This window comes from Exophiala viscosa, assembly GCF_022695815.1.
Source record: "Exophiala viscosa unplaced genomic scaffold EDD37scaffold_1, whole genome shotgun sequence".
In the NCBI taxonomy this organism is placed as follows: Eukaryota; Fungi; Ascomycota; class Eurotiomycetes; order Chaetothyriales; family Herpotrichiellaceae; genus Exophiala; species Exophiala viscosa.
Genome location: NW_026944353.1, coordinates 285,140 through 300,814, shown reverse-complemented (window position 1 = coordinate 300,814; position 15,675 = coordinate 285,140). Strand labels below are relative to the sequence as shown.

Genomic DNA, 15,675 nt, shown 5'->3' with positions numbered 1-15,675 from the left:
AAGGAAAGGTCAAGGGCACGTGAGACACCATCACGTGACCTCCGTGGCTCTGCTGGATCCCGTGGCTCCCAGCGCTCCGTACAGAGCCACCAGAGCCATAGAGATCACCAGGGAGCCACCAGAGATATATATACGACAGTCATTACATAGCTTTCCTTTGTAGTCAACTTCGTTAACGATCATACCCATACGTTTGAGTATTGATCAGTCTCGCTCAAGACACTCGACGTGCTCTCTTACTGCCATACCTTGCTCAGGAACCCCTTGTCTCGTGGACACCCTAGTGGAGCGATTCATAACAAGAAGGATATAATTATTTAGCTACCTTAGCTCTACGAAGGGATATAAAGACGGCCGAAGGCCGCCAACTAACTTAGGAGGATATCGTATACGATGTACGACCTCCGGATAGGTATATAGTCTGACGGGCCCCTACGGCCCTTGAGCAATGACAAGTCCTCCGTGAAATCATAACTAGCCAAGGTAAATTTCACGTGATTTCGAGTCCAATTTGTGAGCAAAAGTTCGTATGCTGTGGAAGATAGCTGCACTTCGAAAACTATAGTAGACAGAAGAATATTTTCCTTCCTATCGATATCAAGCCGCTTGTAGTCCGGACATAATGGCCAGCAGCCATTTTCAAAATGTCGTGTCACCCCAACGGAGTATCTCGCACAAAGCATTCACAATAAAATATGCTTTCTATAACAGAACCAGTGTCGTAAATCTGAACAGGTCCTTGAATGACCTAGGAGAGTCGACTTTGAGTCAAAATCGAGTAGACAACGTACGTACCGTTTCTGCGAGGGAACATCTCCTTCCAAGATAGAATTGCCACAGATGGCCCTCCACGCTTCAGCTCGGGTTCACAGGCATCTCCAGATCTTCGAGTAGGCATAGTTCCACCATCTTCTTATGGGACTCTCGTGCCAGGTTCGACAACTTCGTCAATCCAGCTATCGACCAAGTTGCGGTACTGGATCTTGGTTTCCGTAAGACTTTTGGATCTCCAGGTTACAGAATAGCGCTCGTATTTGCGAAGCATAGGGACAGCTGATTGAGTGATGCTCGCTAGTTCACAACTCATATGCTGGCACTTCAAGAAGATAATGCAATCTGGTTGAATCGTATGATTGATGGCCTCAATTCTAGGGGCTGGGGCAATCGCGGCAACGAATAGCTCTTGGTGTGTATTCTACGCCGCACCTTGGGTGGAGACAGCACAGGTACTAGCTTAGGATGTAAACAGTAGGGCCACGGATGCAACAACAAACCCATCGCAAACTTAGTGTGTTGTGAGAAGGCCAATATCGGGTCGACACGTTCCTGTGCTTGCGGAGTAAGGTTGTCCTTGTGAAATCGATGGACCTGGCACCTGCGCGGCTGGGCCAACAACGGCCGTGACCTCGACGTCGCGCTCCAGCACAACCTGGGTCTGGGCGGCGCCGTCGTCGTCACCGTCTACAAGCGCGCCGACGGGCGCACCAACACCGCCGTGTCTCAGAGCGCCGAAGAGATTGCAAAGTTGTCCGGTCTGGGCTACAATCCGGCCGTCGAGGCCCGTAGTGTCACGCGTGAATTGGCCGAGACGGTGAGGAGCAAGACGGCAAAGAACGACTACGCCCTGGGCGAGACGGCCGACAAGTTGCAGGCGAGGTTGTAGTGTAGTAACGCCCAGAAGAAGCTGGCAAGGCCGCGAGCAGACGGAAATCCCATTGAAGATGGCTGTTACCTGGTCGCTTATCCAGGAATCTCCTTCTTGGATAACCCCCTTACTTTTGGAATGGGAAATTGAGATTTTGTGGCATCCGCACCGTTCCTTCATCCAGAGTTTCAAGCCAACCAGCACTCGGCGTACCCATGTCAAGAGTCAAAATACAGCCGTACCGGCCACAATGTAGGCCGTATGCCTTGCTACTCCACGGTATTGGGTGGCTCCCGAGGTACTTTGTAACTTTAGTTGGCTGTCAAAGTTCTCTGGTTTCCAGTCTGGCCCGTGTTTCCGCTTTCTGGCTTGGTCCAATCATGCCTCAGCAGGAAGACGTTCTTTGCAGGATGGTGTGTGAACGCCGCCCATCTGGCACCGTCGGCGCGCGCCGAGGAGAGACCTCCACGTCAACTGGACGGGATCAGACACAGTGCAGTGGGAAGACACCCGTGCTTGCATCGACGATATCTTTGGTAGGCGGCCTACACGCCACAAGGCCTAAGAGGGAAATACGACATTTTGGTTACTTCTTGTCCGTAGCACTCCCTTGAGGTGCAGCAGCACAGACAGGGGGCGCCGGGCTCGGGGAAGAAGAGAAGCATTTCACGATCACCTCAACTTATCTGCTCTCATGCAGCGAGAAGGTCAAATCTTGGGTCAATTCACTCATTCCCATCTACCGGTCATCTATTCCACCGACCTGACCTGTGTCAGGAACTTCTTCGGAATATGCACATACCTAGCGCGAATAAACTCGGCAAAGGCCTTTCCCAAAGCATCAAGCCGGCTAGATGAACTGACGCCACGACCCAGAGGCCCATAAATCACAAAATGCACCGCTTTCAGGTGAGGGAACTCGACACGCTCCACAAAGTAGTCAGGCCTCCAGTCCTCGCCCATGAGCTGCTGGAGGCAGTCCGTGGTGAGAAAGCTACGAAGCCAGTCCCATTCGTCGTCGGTGTGGACGAAGAGGCCGATGTTGACATTGGCGCCTTTGTCGCCGGAGCGCGCAAGGGCCACATCCCCCAGGGGCCGGAACGCTGTCTCGCCGAAAGAGGAGAGTGGTACGGGCGAAGTAGGCTGGTAGTTACGACGAGCAGCCAGTTCCTCGTATGCAGGAGGATGTCCGGCGTCGAATGATTTGGGAGATGCACCGAGGAAGTGAACTGCTTCATGGAGCTGGGATTGTTGGACAACGCCTGGGAAAAAGGCTGGGAAACTCAGGGGGGCTAGGGTTCGGATATCGTTGGAAGAGCAGAATCTGAAACGGGATTGTTAGGAATTCTGAGGAGAGCGTCGAGGCGGAGGACTACTTGCCCAGCAAAGTGTTGCATCATATAGTACCAGTACTAGACTTGAATCAGCCCTTGGAAATGCTAATGTGACTTGAAATCTTACGGCTTTTGCGACGAGACGCAGAGGCTCCTCTTCTAGGGCTTGGGCAAACATTCGGAGGTACGTCGTTGCTTGCAACTGGTGGCTGGGGTTTTTGGCTGGAATCCCGACTCTGTGACTTAGAATTAGTTTAATGTAGCCTTTGACAGCTCCATCAGAAGACCGATGGGGGCGCTGTGGACATGAGAAAGAGGGAACTCGTCTTCCTTACCTCTGGAACTCAAACACATCCAGCTTGTCAAGAACGCCGAGCTCCTCCAACTTTGATTTCATCTGGGCCTCGAATAAATCGTACTTTCTCGACGTAGCGTACCCCGTAGCATTGATCGTAATCTCGCACTGGTAACCGCCCTGATAAAACACGGCAAATTTGGTGGTCGGAGGAGGGGGAAGTCCTCGAACACCCTTGACATGTACACTGAAGCTTTGTAAGCCCACGATTCTAGCAGCACTGTGGTGGACCCCTACCGGTTTTCAGATTCTTGCTCAACGGAAACCTCTGACAGATCAGCTTTCACACAGCTGTTGAGGTATATATCACCTTGGAGCTCGTAGAGGAGCTGACATGTGATGACATCTTTGGTCACATAACCCCGAAGCTTCTCTGCTTTCGTGATTACAGCTTCGCCTTTTGCATCGATCTCGGCAACAGGAGGACTTAAGTCGAGCAGGTCTTCCGTCGAATATTTATAGAACCCAGCAAAGTTGCCGCCCGTAGAATAAGTGGAACACTCAATTAGATGACCCGCGACTAATGCACCTGCCAATTCATCATAGGATGTATCGGACCAGCCATGCCACCACTGCGCAGCACCAATCACAGGGGATGCGTCAGAGACACGGCCACCTTTCAAAGGTCAGCTATATCTTCTGAAGACATTTCGTCCATAGTCCTACTCACAGATGACGATATCAGCTCCTTCTCGGAGACCCTTGGTGATAGCGCGAGCTCCTAGATACGCATTGGCGCTGAGGAGTGGCTGGCTGAAAACGTTCTGCTTGCGATCGTTGAGGAAACAGAGAGTCGACTGGGAAATCTTGATATCTGGGTTGGTTGAATCCAAATGATTTGCTTGCGTGGAAAGGAGCTCATCAGCCCTGTGGAGGAGATCATCTCCAGAGACCCAAGCAATCTTTAAGCTCAACCGCTCGCTATCAACCTTTGGGACTGTCAGTTACGATCGGGATAGTATGTCGCCAGCGGCGACGGAGTCGAGGAGGAGAGCTCCTCGCCATCACGTTGAGCAGTCGCCCTCGGAAATTTCCGTACAAGGACGTCAAAGCCCGTGAAGGAGGTCCAAACTTGAGGGGCATAGATCCTTTTCGACAAATGCTGTAAATAGACCTACCATTTCCTGGATCCTCTCCGCGAGACCCTTGGGATTCAACGCTCCTCCGTTTATAACCACTTTGATGCGCTTCTCGTTCAACCCCTTCAGACTCAAGGTCAGTCCTCCCAGAGCCGTTTCCTCATAGCCTGGGTGCGTTCCCGCCTTGAATGCTGTTGCGTTGGAAGCCAGGTTCATCTCTACCAGAATCAATGGTCCACTCAACAGGCCCAGCAGGACATAACTCACCGGCGAGGTAATCCCCAGTAATGACATCGGCATTGCTATACAGGGTCTGGTTGAGCATGTGAATACCCGAGTCGGGCTTCGCCCCAGCGCAGTTCGCGATCCTGATGGGCCGTCGGACAGTTTCAGACTCCGTGCATTGCGGCGATATCAAAGTTGCGTCGCCCATATTTGTAGACTACAATGTGAGTGATTGATGTGGCATGGAACAGCTGTACGAGACCAGCACCTACGGGAAGCAATCAAATGTGAGAGACGTGGCAAGGCTTGCAGATAGATCTCTGTGGGATGGACGAAAAAGGTCGAGACAAAACAACTGGCAACAACGCTAGCGTATCGACTCTAGAAAGACTGCTTTGCATTTTTTGTCAATGCGTCAAGGTTGGAAGAGGAAATAGGTCTAAAGATCACCCCTGAGTGCGGGACTCGTGGTATCCCGTTTCCCGCTATTCGGGTGAGGCGTTGCATGCTGTAAGAAAATCCTTACGCCGAGCGATAGTGCAAGCAATGATGGTGGAACCGGCAGTAACCCCAACCCGGCATTTACAATCTGTCAGCTGTGAGCCCGGCCTACTATCGGGCCCCGGACTCTCTCCCCAGCTTTGATTTTATATAACAAGCCAAGTGACTGAGAATGCCAACTCCCTAGTTGAACCGAGCAGCTCTGCGAAAGCTTACTCTGCAGTCTCCCTTCTTTCCTCCGCTTCAACCCAAGACATCATGGGGGTCGTCAAAGTCGCTGATTACCAGGGGGATGCCGATTCATACTCGGTTCCCGAGCAGACTCGGAAAGTCTTTGAAGAGGGCATCCTTCGGAATCCCCTGAATGCGAACGACTTGCCCAGAGGTTACGAAGAGTACTCCCGAAAGATTACCTTCAAGGGCTCTGACTTCCCCAGCCTTGCAATCAATTGGAGGTTTGCAGAGAGCATCTCCGCCTTGAAAGGCTTGGAAGCTGTATTCTTGAATGCTCTTCTGGTCGAAAAATATGGCGTTGAACCACAAGAGATTGTCGTTGATACGTTAGTGTTTTGAAAATTGATCTGGCCGGCCATGGCAATGCTGACCAAAGCCAGTGACCATGCACAACTCTTCGCCATGTCATGTTTCTTTTGTGAGCACTTCAAGGTCCTTGTGGAGCCGAGTCACGTTCTCCCTCTCAAGGCCTGAAACTGACTGAATGTCCCCCTAGGGACCATTGACCCCCATGGCGAGAATACGATCAGTGGGCAAACCCTTGGAAAGAAGGACTCTGCACAGCTCTACCCATTGTTCAAGAATTGCGACTATCACGATTGGTTGCAACCACTTCACCGCGGGCAAGCAACCAACATTTTCAAAACAAAAGATGGACGCTTCTTCCACATCCATGGGTCGTTGGATCCCGTGCCGATGCTGGATTTCTTTGGCTTCCCCCACCACAAACCAGAAGTCAAGACATTCGAGGAAGCCATTGTTCCCTTTGCTGAAGCCGTGGCTCAGTATGACAGCGAAGAGCTCGAGAAAAAGGTCAGCAAGGAAGTCAAAGCCGCCGGGACTATCTGTTGGACACCTGATGAGTACGCAAACAGTGAGCATGGCAAGGCAAACGCGCATGTCGGCCTGTACGAGATCTATGAGACGCCCAATCCTGCACAAAAGCCAGTTTGGTGGCATTCGACTCCGCAGACAGGAGTAGCGCGACCTCTGGCTGGCCTCAAGGTAGTTGACCTCACTCGGGTTATTGCAGCACCGGCCGTCACTCGTGGGCTAGCTGAGTGGGGTGCCAGCGTCATGAGGGTCACGGCACCGCACGTGCCTGATGCCTCCCAACTTCATCCTGACCTGCACTGGGGAAAATGGAATGCTCATCTCGATCTGCGCCACGAACAAGACCGGGAGATCCTGAAGGGCCTGATTTTGGAAGCCGACGTGGTAGTTCAGGGTTACAGACCTGGTGTCATGGAGAAGTACGGTTTCGGTTGCGCTGATATCATTCAGCTTTGCAAGGATCGCGAACGCGGTATCATCGTCGCGAGGGAGAACTGCTATGGTTACCACGGGTAAGGCGCTGCTCTCCCACCGATTACTGACCTGACCCTTTTCTTTCGTACGTACTGATAATTTTCTAGACCTTGGTCCTTCCGGTCAGGCTGGCAGCAGATCTCAGACGCCGTAAGATCTTCCAAGTCACGGCGAAATTTGCCTTGGCAGATACTGATACTGACACACCTATAGAACTCCGGTGTGTCCATGGAGTTCGGGCGAGCCATGGGAAACGATGAGCCCGTCACTCCCGTGCTTCCCAACTCGGACTACTGGTAAGATACCGTCTTCACCATCCCCGTCTCTCGGCCTCTGCCATTTCTAACATGCCACCCAACTCCAGTACCGGCGTCGCCGGACTCTGCGGAATTGTGGATGCCATCATCCGTCGCGGCCAGAGGGGCGGTTCCTGGCAAGTAGACGTAAGTTCCCACCGACGACCGTTGCCCTCCCACTCAACATCACCCTCCATGTCTTTCCCACTCACGCTGTGTCTCGATCTAGATCGCACTGAATTACTACTCGCAATGGCTCGTCAATTCGGTCGGAACATACCCGCCTCAGGTATGGGACCGCCTCTGGACGCAAAATGGCCGGCCGGTCTTCCGCCACTACCACAACATGTTCCAGATCATCCCAAGCTACATGCGGCAGTTACGCGAGAATTCGGCCGACAAGCTGTTCAAAGACGAGTTCTTTGTCGAGAGGGAGAGCGGCGCGATTGGCAAGACGGTGCGGTTTGTAGCGCCCATCTTGGCCTTTCCCGAGGGCAAGGTGAAACTGGGGTTCAATGTGGGCACGAGAGGGAACGGGGTGGATCAGCCGAGATGGCCGGATGATTTGATGACCGAGGTTGTTGTGTAGTCTGATCCTGGAGGGACAGGGCTAGTTATATGGCCGCTGGCTCACGCCGCAAATTAGAATGAATCATAGCATCAATTGCCAGACCACCCATGACCTTTCAACGTCGCTGAAGTCCCCTGTGGTACAGGTTCTGAGCCGGGAGTCGCTTACTGCCAACGCTGGTACAGAATCGTGTCTTGAACAGGCATATATCGGGTCTGTGGGGTCCCAAATCTTGGACGAAACTGTGTGCTCTTGAGGATCTAATCTGGGTGCATCAAATCCATCCATTCTTCTCTGAGGTGCTATCTGGCCCCGGCCACCCACTCCCAACATCGAACCTCTCCCACTCATCCCACATCAGTGGTAGACATTCTTGTCGGCATTCTTGTCATTCTCAAGGAAGACCTCGATCTTCGCGTTCATCTTGGGTCCGATGTCGACACAGAAGCAACAGGCTGAATAAGAGATTCGGGGTCAGCACTCGGATTTGTCCAGCCTGGTGGCATGCCGTGACGGAAGATGGAACTCACCAATAATCCCCACCACACCAAATGCAATCGAGGAGAGAGCCATGACTCGCAAGCCATGCACGTAGCTCTGCTGAAACGCCGCCCCGCCAGCCTCGATGATTGCCAGCGTAATGCCGGGGACCTTTTCCAACGCTGCAGCTCCCAACGGCAGCGCAGATTCAAAGGCCGCGACCGACGATGCAGGCAAGCCGGCTGCTCGGACGGCAGGAGGAATCAACGACGCCGCGCTCGAGCTCTGAGTGTTGACCAGAATCGTCGTGTAGACGGCAACCGCGATTGAGGCCCCGCCGAAACGGGCGACTCCGGCCAAGCCGCCCGAGATGCCCAGCTCGACCTGGTCGACTCCGAACTGGATGTACGTGATATTGAGGTACTGTGCCCAGCCGTACGCAACTTCGCACAGGAAGACGCATGCGATCATCAGGGCCTTCCTGTCTGGATTGCCCATGGCGAGGAGTCCGCCAAAGAGGACCATCAGCGTGAAAGAGCCGATCATGCTCCAGCGCCAATGGCCGATTCTAGAACCGAGAACCGAGAGGAGGACAGAGCCAGTTGCAAGCCCCAGACCTTGTGGCAGTGTCAGGATGATTGCCTTGGTGAAGGAGCTCGTCGCGTTGGTATAGAAGACGTTGATTTGAGTCGGCCAGATGATGTTGACAGAGTTGAAAAACTGGAGTTTGGCTTGTTAGCAATCGCAGCCGCCGACTCGTGAGAAGGCAGTCTTCTCACCATTGTAACAACGAAGCCCGCTATGAAAGGAGCGGTCAGATCCCGTCCCTTATTACGAGTGAAAACTCGAGTCGGCTATAGCTCTTGTCAGCGATGAACAATGGCTCCGAGGCGGCCGATAAGCACATCGAGGAATGGGGATAGTACTGACTGTTAGTGGCTGCTTCAACGAAGCAAATGTCTCCCACAATCCAAAGACGACCAGGGTTACAAAGCCAGCAACGAGGGTTCCAATCACCCGTGGGGACGAAGAGCTCTCGACGGTTGTGTAGATAATCCCGACCAGGATCAGGGTGATGGAGATGATGAAGAGAATGGCGCCAAGATAGTCGAGCTCCCGGAGCGCTTGCTTGAATGGGATTCCTCGGGGATGCTTTGGCGGATAGTAAAACGCGATCAGGCCAGCAAAGGAGAAAGCGACAGCAATTGCAGGGCCATAGGCTAGCCACCGCCACGCACCTCCATGTCGGACGCTGTAGCGCCCTGCGATAGGTCCCACAATCGTGGCGAAGTAGATTCCCAGGTCCGCCAGAACAACACCGATATGGCGCCATTTGTTGGGGAGAAGCTCGGGCAGAGCGAAAGCGGCGAGTTGGGCGTTGCCTGCGCCGAAACCGATGACCGCACACGAGGCGATCATGGCGGTGTTGTTTTTGGCACTGCCCATGACGATGTAGCCGATGAAAAGCAGGACATTGCCGCCAATGATGAACCACCGGCGGCCAAACAGGTCAGAGTTTGCACCGCAGACCATGAAAGCGATCGTGACACCCGTCGTGTAGATGGGAATCCAGAACGCGGAGCCAGAAGGATCACCAAGTTCTGTTGCGATCACGCTTTGGACCGAGCTGAGCGTGGGAACGATCCAAAAGGAGATGCCGTAAGACAGGGAGAGAATCTGGGGTAGGCTCTTAGTAAACTGCCACTCCTCGTCATAGTTTGAAATCAACCCATGCTTACCCCGACAACAATCCATGTCTTGAACGTGACAACGTATTCCTCGTCAGTGGTAGGAATTCAGGTGTCGGTGGCCTTTTCCTGGTCCTCCTTTCTGTCCGGGGCCTCGAGGTGGGCCGAATTTTCCTGGGCGGAGTCGGTCCCGCTCGGAACTGCGTCGTGAGAGACGTGATATTCTCCTGGTTCCTGGCCCATGATGTTTGATTTAGAAGCGGTTTCTATGAGAAGAGGTCCTTGGGAAATTTGAGGCCTTCACTGATGGCAGCCGTGGTCGTCGGTCTACTATAAAGGCTGATTCTCCATCTGCCCCTAAAAGTAGGGATGGCGGGACAATAAAAACCCTTTGCACTTTGTGGAGAAGAGGGTCTCGAAGCCAGGTAAAGGAGCCATGAGAACAGCCCGACATCTCGAGCCTACTGTAGTGCCATCTTGGAGCATAGTAGCGAAATCTGGGGCAGGCAGTGGCAACAGCGGCGACGACTTCAGGTGAACAACTACACTGTGGAGGCGTGGGAGAAAAGGTCGTAAGCAAAACATGACAGCCTGAGTACATCTGCGAGCGACGGCCGCTGTTGTAAGCGGTCCGTGCAGAAAGTCAAATGGCCTCCCCCAATAGGTGGGAATCTTGAGAATTTCTTTATGACAGGGTTGGGGACAGGCTGGGTTGCCCACCGGAGTTGGACTGCACCACAGGGCCGGTTCAAGGCTCAGGAACGTCAACCCACAAAAACCCCGCTTGAAGTGGCCTGGCCATACCGTTAGCCGAGGCGCTATCGCCGGCCAGGTCGAAGGAGGAAATAACACAGTAAGGAAAATCTGACAATGCGAGAAAGCGAAATCCGCGCTTGGCATTACATGAAGAGTTTAAGCCCTGCTGAATCCTTCACCTCGGCGAGTCACCAGCACGTTTTGCGGGCAATTGCCCTTAATCTCCGCGTCACTCCTCTGCTTCTGGGGAATGTCTCGGGAGCACGAGGTGTATATCAGCACGAGTAGACACAGACTTCTTATTGGTCCATTTTCTGTAGCATAGAAGCGTCAAGGCTTCTGATTAGGTGCCTTATATCGTGAGGTAGTTACTGTCCTCTGATTAGCTGATATCTTACTACGTTCCAACAGCGCGCGCTCTGAAAGAGTAGGCGTCCGCCCTTTGTTGGTAAATTTGATGGATTTGTGTGTACGGGCGAAAGAACCGCCATATAACTTTGCTGTGAGTTGCTTCGCCCACTCGTGCTGATATCCACCTCGTGCTCCCAAGACACCCCCCTGGGCCCTTCTGCGGGCTTCTGGCCTGTTCCTTCTACATTGGATTGAGGTTGACACAACTTCAACCCCTTGATTTGGCGGGCTGGCCTCGTCCTGCGAGCCACCAATCTCCTTTCGTCGTGTGGTCTGACCTCAACAGAGAGAACGCTACACGCGGAAGTAAGACTTCTCTTACTCCAAAGGCCTAGAGGAACAAGCCCAGCTAGTTGAAGCCGTGTCTACATACCTCTCTTATCCGTCCTCTCCACCTCTTCCGTCTTGTGACTTTCCGTGAGGACATGACCAGTTGTTCAGTACTGTCCAAACCGAAAGTGTGCCATGTCTGTTGCCTAGCGCCGCAAGGACCAGACTCAAACAAAAAACATCCCTTCCAAGATTTGCAGAGAACTTTAGTTTGTTTGGCAATCCAGCACAAACGTCTGTCCCGTCAAGTCTCCAATCAAACACAATAGCAACGATGAGTTTGGCTGAAAAGCGCGTTGCCATCGTCACGGGCGCCGCGGTAGGTAAACCCTCCGCCTCTCCGCCACCAATGTGTACACCACCCACGCTAACATGTCCTGGTCTCTGATAGTCCGGGATCGGAGAGGCTCTGGCTACGGAACTCGTCCGAAGAGGCTGGAGAGTCGCCCTCGTCGACATGAACGCAGATGCCGGCGAGAAGCTCGCGACTGTCCTCGGCCCCGACGCCCAATTCTTCCAGTGCAACGTCGCCAGCTATCAAGACCAGGCCAACATGTTCAGCCGGGTCTGGGAAACGTGGGGACAGATCGATGCGCTCTGTGCCAACGCAGGGATCCTTGACAGAGGATCCCTGTATATCTTCGAACACCGACACTCGGACACCATACCCCCCGAGCCAGATACCCTCTGCACAGACGTGGACTACAAGGGCGTCGTCTACGGCGTCCAACTCGCGATTCACTTCATGAGGAAGAACAAAGTCCCCGGGGGCCAGATCGTCGCGACATCGAGTGTCGTCGCGCTCTATCCCCTTCCCTCGTACCCGGAATACTGTGGCGCCAAAGCCGGGGTGCTGGGTCTGGTCCGGTGCATGGCACCGGTGTTGAAGGCGAAGGAGAATATCACCATCAACGCCGTCATGCCTGGCATTGTTCCCACGAGTATCATGCCGCAGGAAATGCTCGACGCCGTCTCTGAGGAGTGTTTGACGCCCGTGACAACCATTGTCGCCGCGTATGTGAGACTGTTGGACGATCGCGAATTGACTGGCCAGGCCATCGAGTGCTCCGCCTATAAATTGCTCTTCTCGGCGCAGCCTGATTATTTGAATGGGTGGATATCTAAACGGGCGGCGACGGTGTGGGAACCGATTTTCAAGCGAAAGCATTCCGAGTTCTCTGAATTGCCAGACGCAATAGCATGAGACATCCTAGAGATTTATATGATGCGGGGCTACTTTCTGCTCGACCTTAGACTCTCAACTGTACCATATGGCGCTTCCACGGGACCCGTTGCGCTCATTTGTTGCGAACGACCCAAAGTACGCCTTTTCTCGGATGATAGAATTGTATCACCCCTTCCTGTTCATAGCCACGAAAAGGAATGAAAGCACATGTTGCAGCCACCAGGAACACCTACTTACCACGCTGAGGGGTACTCAGACAAGAGGGACGCTTCGTGGGTGATCCAAAAAAGTCAGTCAGAATTAGCTGATAAGTCGGGTAATAAATGTCAAGGGCAGTGAACCCATCTGACCCAATCCTGGCAAGCGATTTCAGTTGTGTCCTGCCTGCTATTCACTTATAATATCTTCGCTCGTACTCCGTTGTGATGAGAATTGGAGCTCCAAGATTTACATAAAGGTGTTCACCGTCCATGGCAGAGGATAGAGAACACCTAGGCGACGCCGCGAAACCTACAGCATAGGAACCCCGGGAGAGGCACGGGAGGCTGAGAGAGGTCGGATCGTGAACTCGACATACGACAGAAGATGGAGGTTTGTATGATGACGATATGATGGCGATATGATGGCGATAAGATCACTAAAGATCCGAGAGGGTCCTGGAAGAATACATTGGCAATGATGCGGTCACTAGACGACAATGCGTAAGTACACTCGTTCGAAACCTCGACATCAGGGGAAGTGAGGGAAGAAGCAAAATGAAAGCGTACCTCCAGAGCAGTCCAAGAATAGATGCGTGGCCGCAAATTCCATACTCAGCTTCCGCTGCAAATATTTATCGAGGCCCCAGACGGTCGCAAGGGGTTGCTTGTGGCTGAGTCTTTGGTAGGGCCATTGCGAAAGGCTTGAAGGATGAGAGGGTTCGACATAAGGCATGGATTGCATGCGCAGGCCGATCCTCTGAAGGGTTGCTTGAAGGCTGTAGGGGGCTGGGAGGGCCGGCTCATCAATCTCAGCAGAATTCGCGTTTTGAGCGAAGATGTGTGAGCAGAACGTGTCGTGGACGCTGATCGCTCCACCCAGTCCCGCAACTTCGATCACGGTGTGCTCGACGATGTCTGAGACGATACTGGCTAGGTCGTAGGTCCCGGCTTGTTCGATGAGCTGGTCACGAATGGAAGGCCAGGTGAGCGTGTCAATGACGGCGCAGTATGTATTGCGGCTTGCCAGTTGAAGTGGCGTAGGGCAAAAGGGTTCTGGGATCGCCTGGCGGTTTTGTGGGGTGGGAGATATCCTCCAACGAAGGATTTTCTCCATGTAATCATTGACTCCAACCCCATAAATATAATGCGCGAGGCCAGAAGATTTTGATATCAGCTCAGTCCCAATCCGAACTAAATTGTCAATAACGTCGCCTGCTAACGCCGACCTTCCGATGTGAAGTCTCAGTGGATTCCACTTTGCGGGATCTGAGTGCAGCGGCCCCAGGCCCCGGACAAAGCCAAGTGTTGAGTGCGGCAGATTTGTGTCAATTAATTGTGCGAGGTACCGCATGCATGCCTCTTCGACCGTCCAATAGTCAGTTGTATGTAAGGTGAAGGATCGTTGAGTGAGCTCGTCGCTGTCGGGAACGAACTGCCATTGGGGCACAACATGCCGCTGTTCTTGCACTCCGTCCGGATAGAGTGCCGCTGGTGGCATAGTGGGAGCTGTGAAAATGAAGCTATTTAAAGACAGAACACCCTGCCTGCTACCGCTGTCTGTGAAGCCTGGATCATCGGGGACGACGTGGACAGTAGCAGTGCTTGGCATTGACATTGCTGCCATTGGCCACAGAGCGCACGCAGATTCTGGCGAGTCTTGTGGGGGATCATACAGGCCTGCAAAGTCCAACGCATCCAGTTCATTGACAGCTAAGCCGCTGTTAACATGGAGAGATGTGTGCCGGAGGACTTCTTGCATTGGTTCGCCTGGCGACGGAGGGTTTCCTTCATGAACCTCCCCCGGAGCCAAGTTTGTCTCTGAGGCTCTCTCGATTCGCTCCGTTTGGTGGAGGACCTCGGACCCTGTGGGTGCACTTCTTTTTAGGAGTAAATCAACGGCTGCTGGGTCATCTGAAATCACGGGTCAGGACGGGTGTGAGAACAGGATCCATGTTGTAGGCCCGCAAGCGTACCTGCGGCAGCAGTAGCTGCCGAGCTGAGCGACAGCAGCTTCTTCCGCATCTTGAGCAGAGCATCCCTCAAAAGACTATTCTCCTCCATCAAAGCAAATTGCTTGTTCAATAGGTCTTTGTATTGCTCTGCACTTGGGACTATTGTGGAACTTTGTAAGCCGGTCAGTGGTAGCCAAAGATATGAGGCTGGCGCAGGTGCACCTGGACGAACTTACTCCGCGGAGGATTTGATCAGCTCTCCCAAAGTCTCGAGTTGCTTAGCACGGACACGGTTCTTCTCCCGAAAGCATTGCTGGGAGAGCCGGTTCTGGGCCCTCTTCCGGCTGACGCTGTCGCGCTGTCTGCGTCCATCCTTTTCTGTGCACTTGGCCGTCAGGTCTGCGACGGGATCCGCTGGCCGGTTTCTAGGATTGGTAGAAGGCTTGCGAACATTCATGACGAGATGACACGGGGCGTTGATCAAGGGAGCGGAGGCACCGAGAGGAAGAAGAAAGGAACTGGAGAGGCGTTAGCTTTTACTCCACGCGAGGCCGAGGGCTTGAGGCTTGGCGCCGGTCCCCAGCTCCAAGTTCAGAACGAGACGTGGGGCAAGGCTGCTCCACTATGTAGACCGAGGGGACTCCAGCAACGTTCCTTATAGGCGGGGGAAGCGGCTGGCAACACGCTGATAGTTCCGGAAGACGATTTCCCTCCAGTCTGCCTTGTGACCGCTAAACCGACTATACTGTCTGTACCTATTCGTGGCAGCGGCTTCGCGACGCAGAATTCGACGCTGAGACCGACTATTTCCATCCCTGATGCATCCAACTGTCCAAACCTTGTCGACAGCACACACACTCTCTTGGAGCTTTCTTTTGGTAGGCCGAAAGTCCAGGTTCCAGGCCAGATAAAGGAGTTGCCGCCCATCTGTTCTCCCGTAGGGTGATCAATACGCCCCGAATTGCCGACCCACGCGACTCAATGCACCCCTGGTAGGGATCCATTTGGAGAGCAGGGTCTTTGCCCTCCCCAAAGTACAAAGTCCAGGCCCCACAAGTGCTCAAGCCCATGTGGACGAGGACTCGTACTGTACACGAGATGGTGGTAGAGCCTGTCCCAGGTTT

General features: G+C 53.4%; 5 protein-coding genes across 5 annotated transcripts; 2 read left to right on the top strand and 3 right to left on the bottom strand.

Moving 5' to 3' along the window:
- Positions 1-2,362: 2,362 nt before the first annotated feature.
- EDD37DRAFT_684317 (uncharacterized protein) lies at positions 2,363-5,123 on the bottom strand. Its single transcript, XM_062819868.1, has 9 exons — positions 4,911-5,123; positions 4,681-4,855; positions 4,453-4,631; positions 4,005-4,263; positions 3,572-3,950; positions 3,315-3,521; positions 3,107-3,215; positions 3,026-3,057; positions 2,363-2,969 (listed from the first exon to the last, which is right to left on the bottom strand). Exons 2-9 carry the CDS (start codon positions 4,844-4,846, stop codon positions 2,396-2,398), a joined length of 1,905 nt encoding a protein of 634 aa, XP_062674333.1. The 5' UTR covers positions 4,847-4,855; positions 4,911-5,123; the 3' UTR covers positions 2,363-2,395.
- Positions 5,124-5,295: 172 nt separating this feature from the next.
- Positions 5,296-7,794, top strand: EDD37DRAFT_6690 (CoA-transferase family III domain-containing protein). The gene is made up of 7 exons (XM_062819334.1): positions 5,296-5,699; positions 5,754-5,791; positions 5,870-6,719; positions 6,789-6,831; positions 6,895-6,977; positions 7,046-7,124; positions 7,207-7,794. Exons 1-7 carry the CDS (start codon positions 5,398-5,400, stop codon positions 7,564-7,566), a joined length of 1,755 nt encoding a protein of 584 aa, XP_062674332.1. The 5' UTR covers positions 5,296-5,397; the 3' UTR covers positions 7,567-7,794.
- EDD37DRAFT_6700 (fungal trichothecene efflux pump) lies at positions 7,572-9,876 on the bottom strand. The gene is made up of 4 exons (XM_062819351.1): positions 8,959-9,876; positions 8,808-8,882; positions 8,079-8,748; positions 7,572-8,003 (listed from the first exon to the last, which is right to left on the bottom strand). The coding sequence occupies exons 1-4, from the start codon at positions 9,781-9,783 to the stop codon at positions 7,906-7,908; spliced, it is 1,668 nt and encodes a 555-aa protein (XP_062674331.1). The 5' UTR covers positions 9,784-9,876; the 3' UTR covers positions 7,572-7,905.
- Positions 9,877-11,240: 1,364 nt separating this feature from the next.
- EDD37DRAFT_6683 (15-hydroxyprostaglandin dehydrogenase) lies at positions 11,241-12,663 on the top strand. Its single transcript, XM_062819322.1, has 2 exons — positions 11,241-11,532; positions 11,605-12,663. Exons 1-2 carry the CDS (start codon positions 11,488-11,490, stop codon positions 12,415-12,417), a joined length of 858 nt encoding a protein of 285 aa, XP_062674330.1. The 5' UTR covers positions 11,241-11,487; the 3' UTR covers positions 12,418-12,663.
- A 465-nt stretch (positions 12,664-13,128) lies between these two features.
- On the bottom strand, positions 13,129-15,031 carry EDD37DRAFT_670344 (uncharacterized protein; the record flags this gene model as incomplete). Its single annotated transcript, XM_062819360.1, has 3 exons — positions 14,788-15,031; positions 14,573-14,721; positions 13,129-14,510 (listed from the first exon to the last, which is right to left on the bottom strand). Exons 1-3 carry the CDS (start codon positions 15,006-15,008, stop codon positions 13,129-13,131), a joined length of 1,752 nt encoding a protein of 583 aa, XP_062674329.1. The 5' UTR covers positions 15,009-15,031.
- Positions 15,032-15,675: the final 644 nt, after the last annotated feature.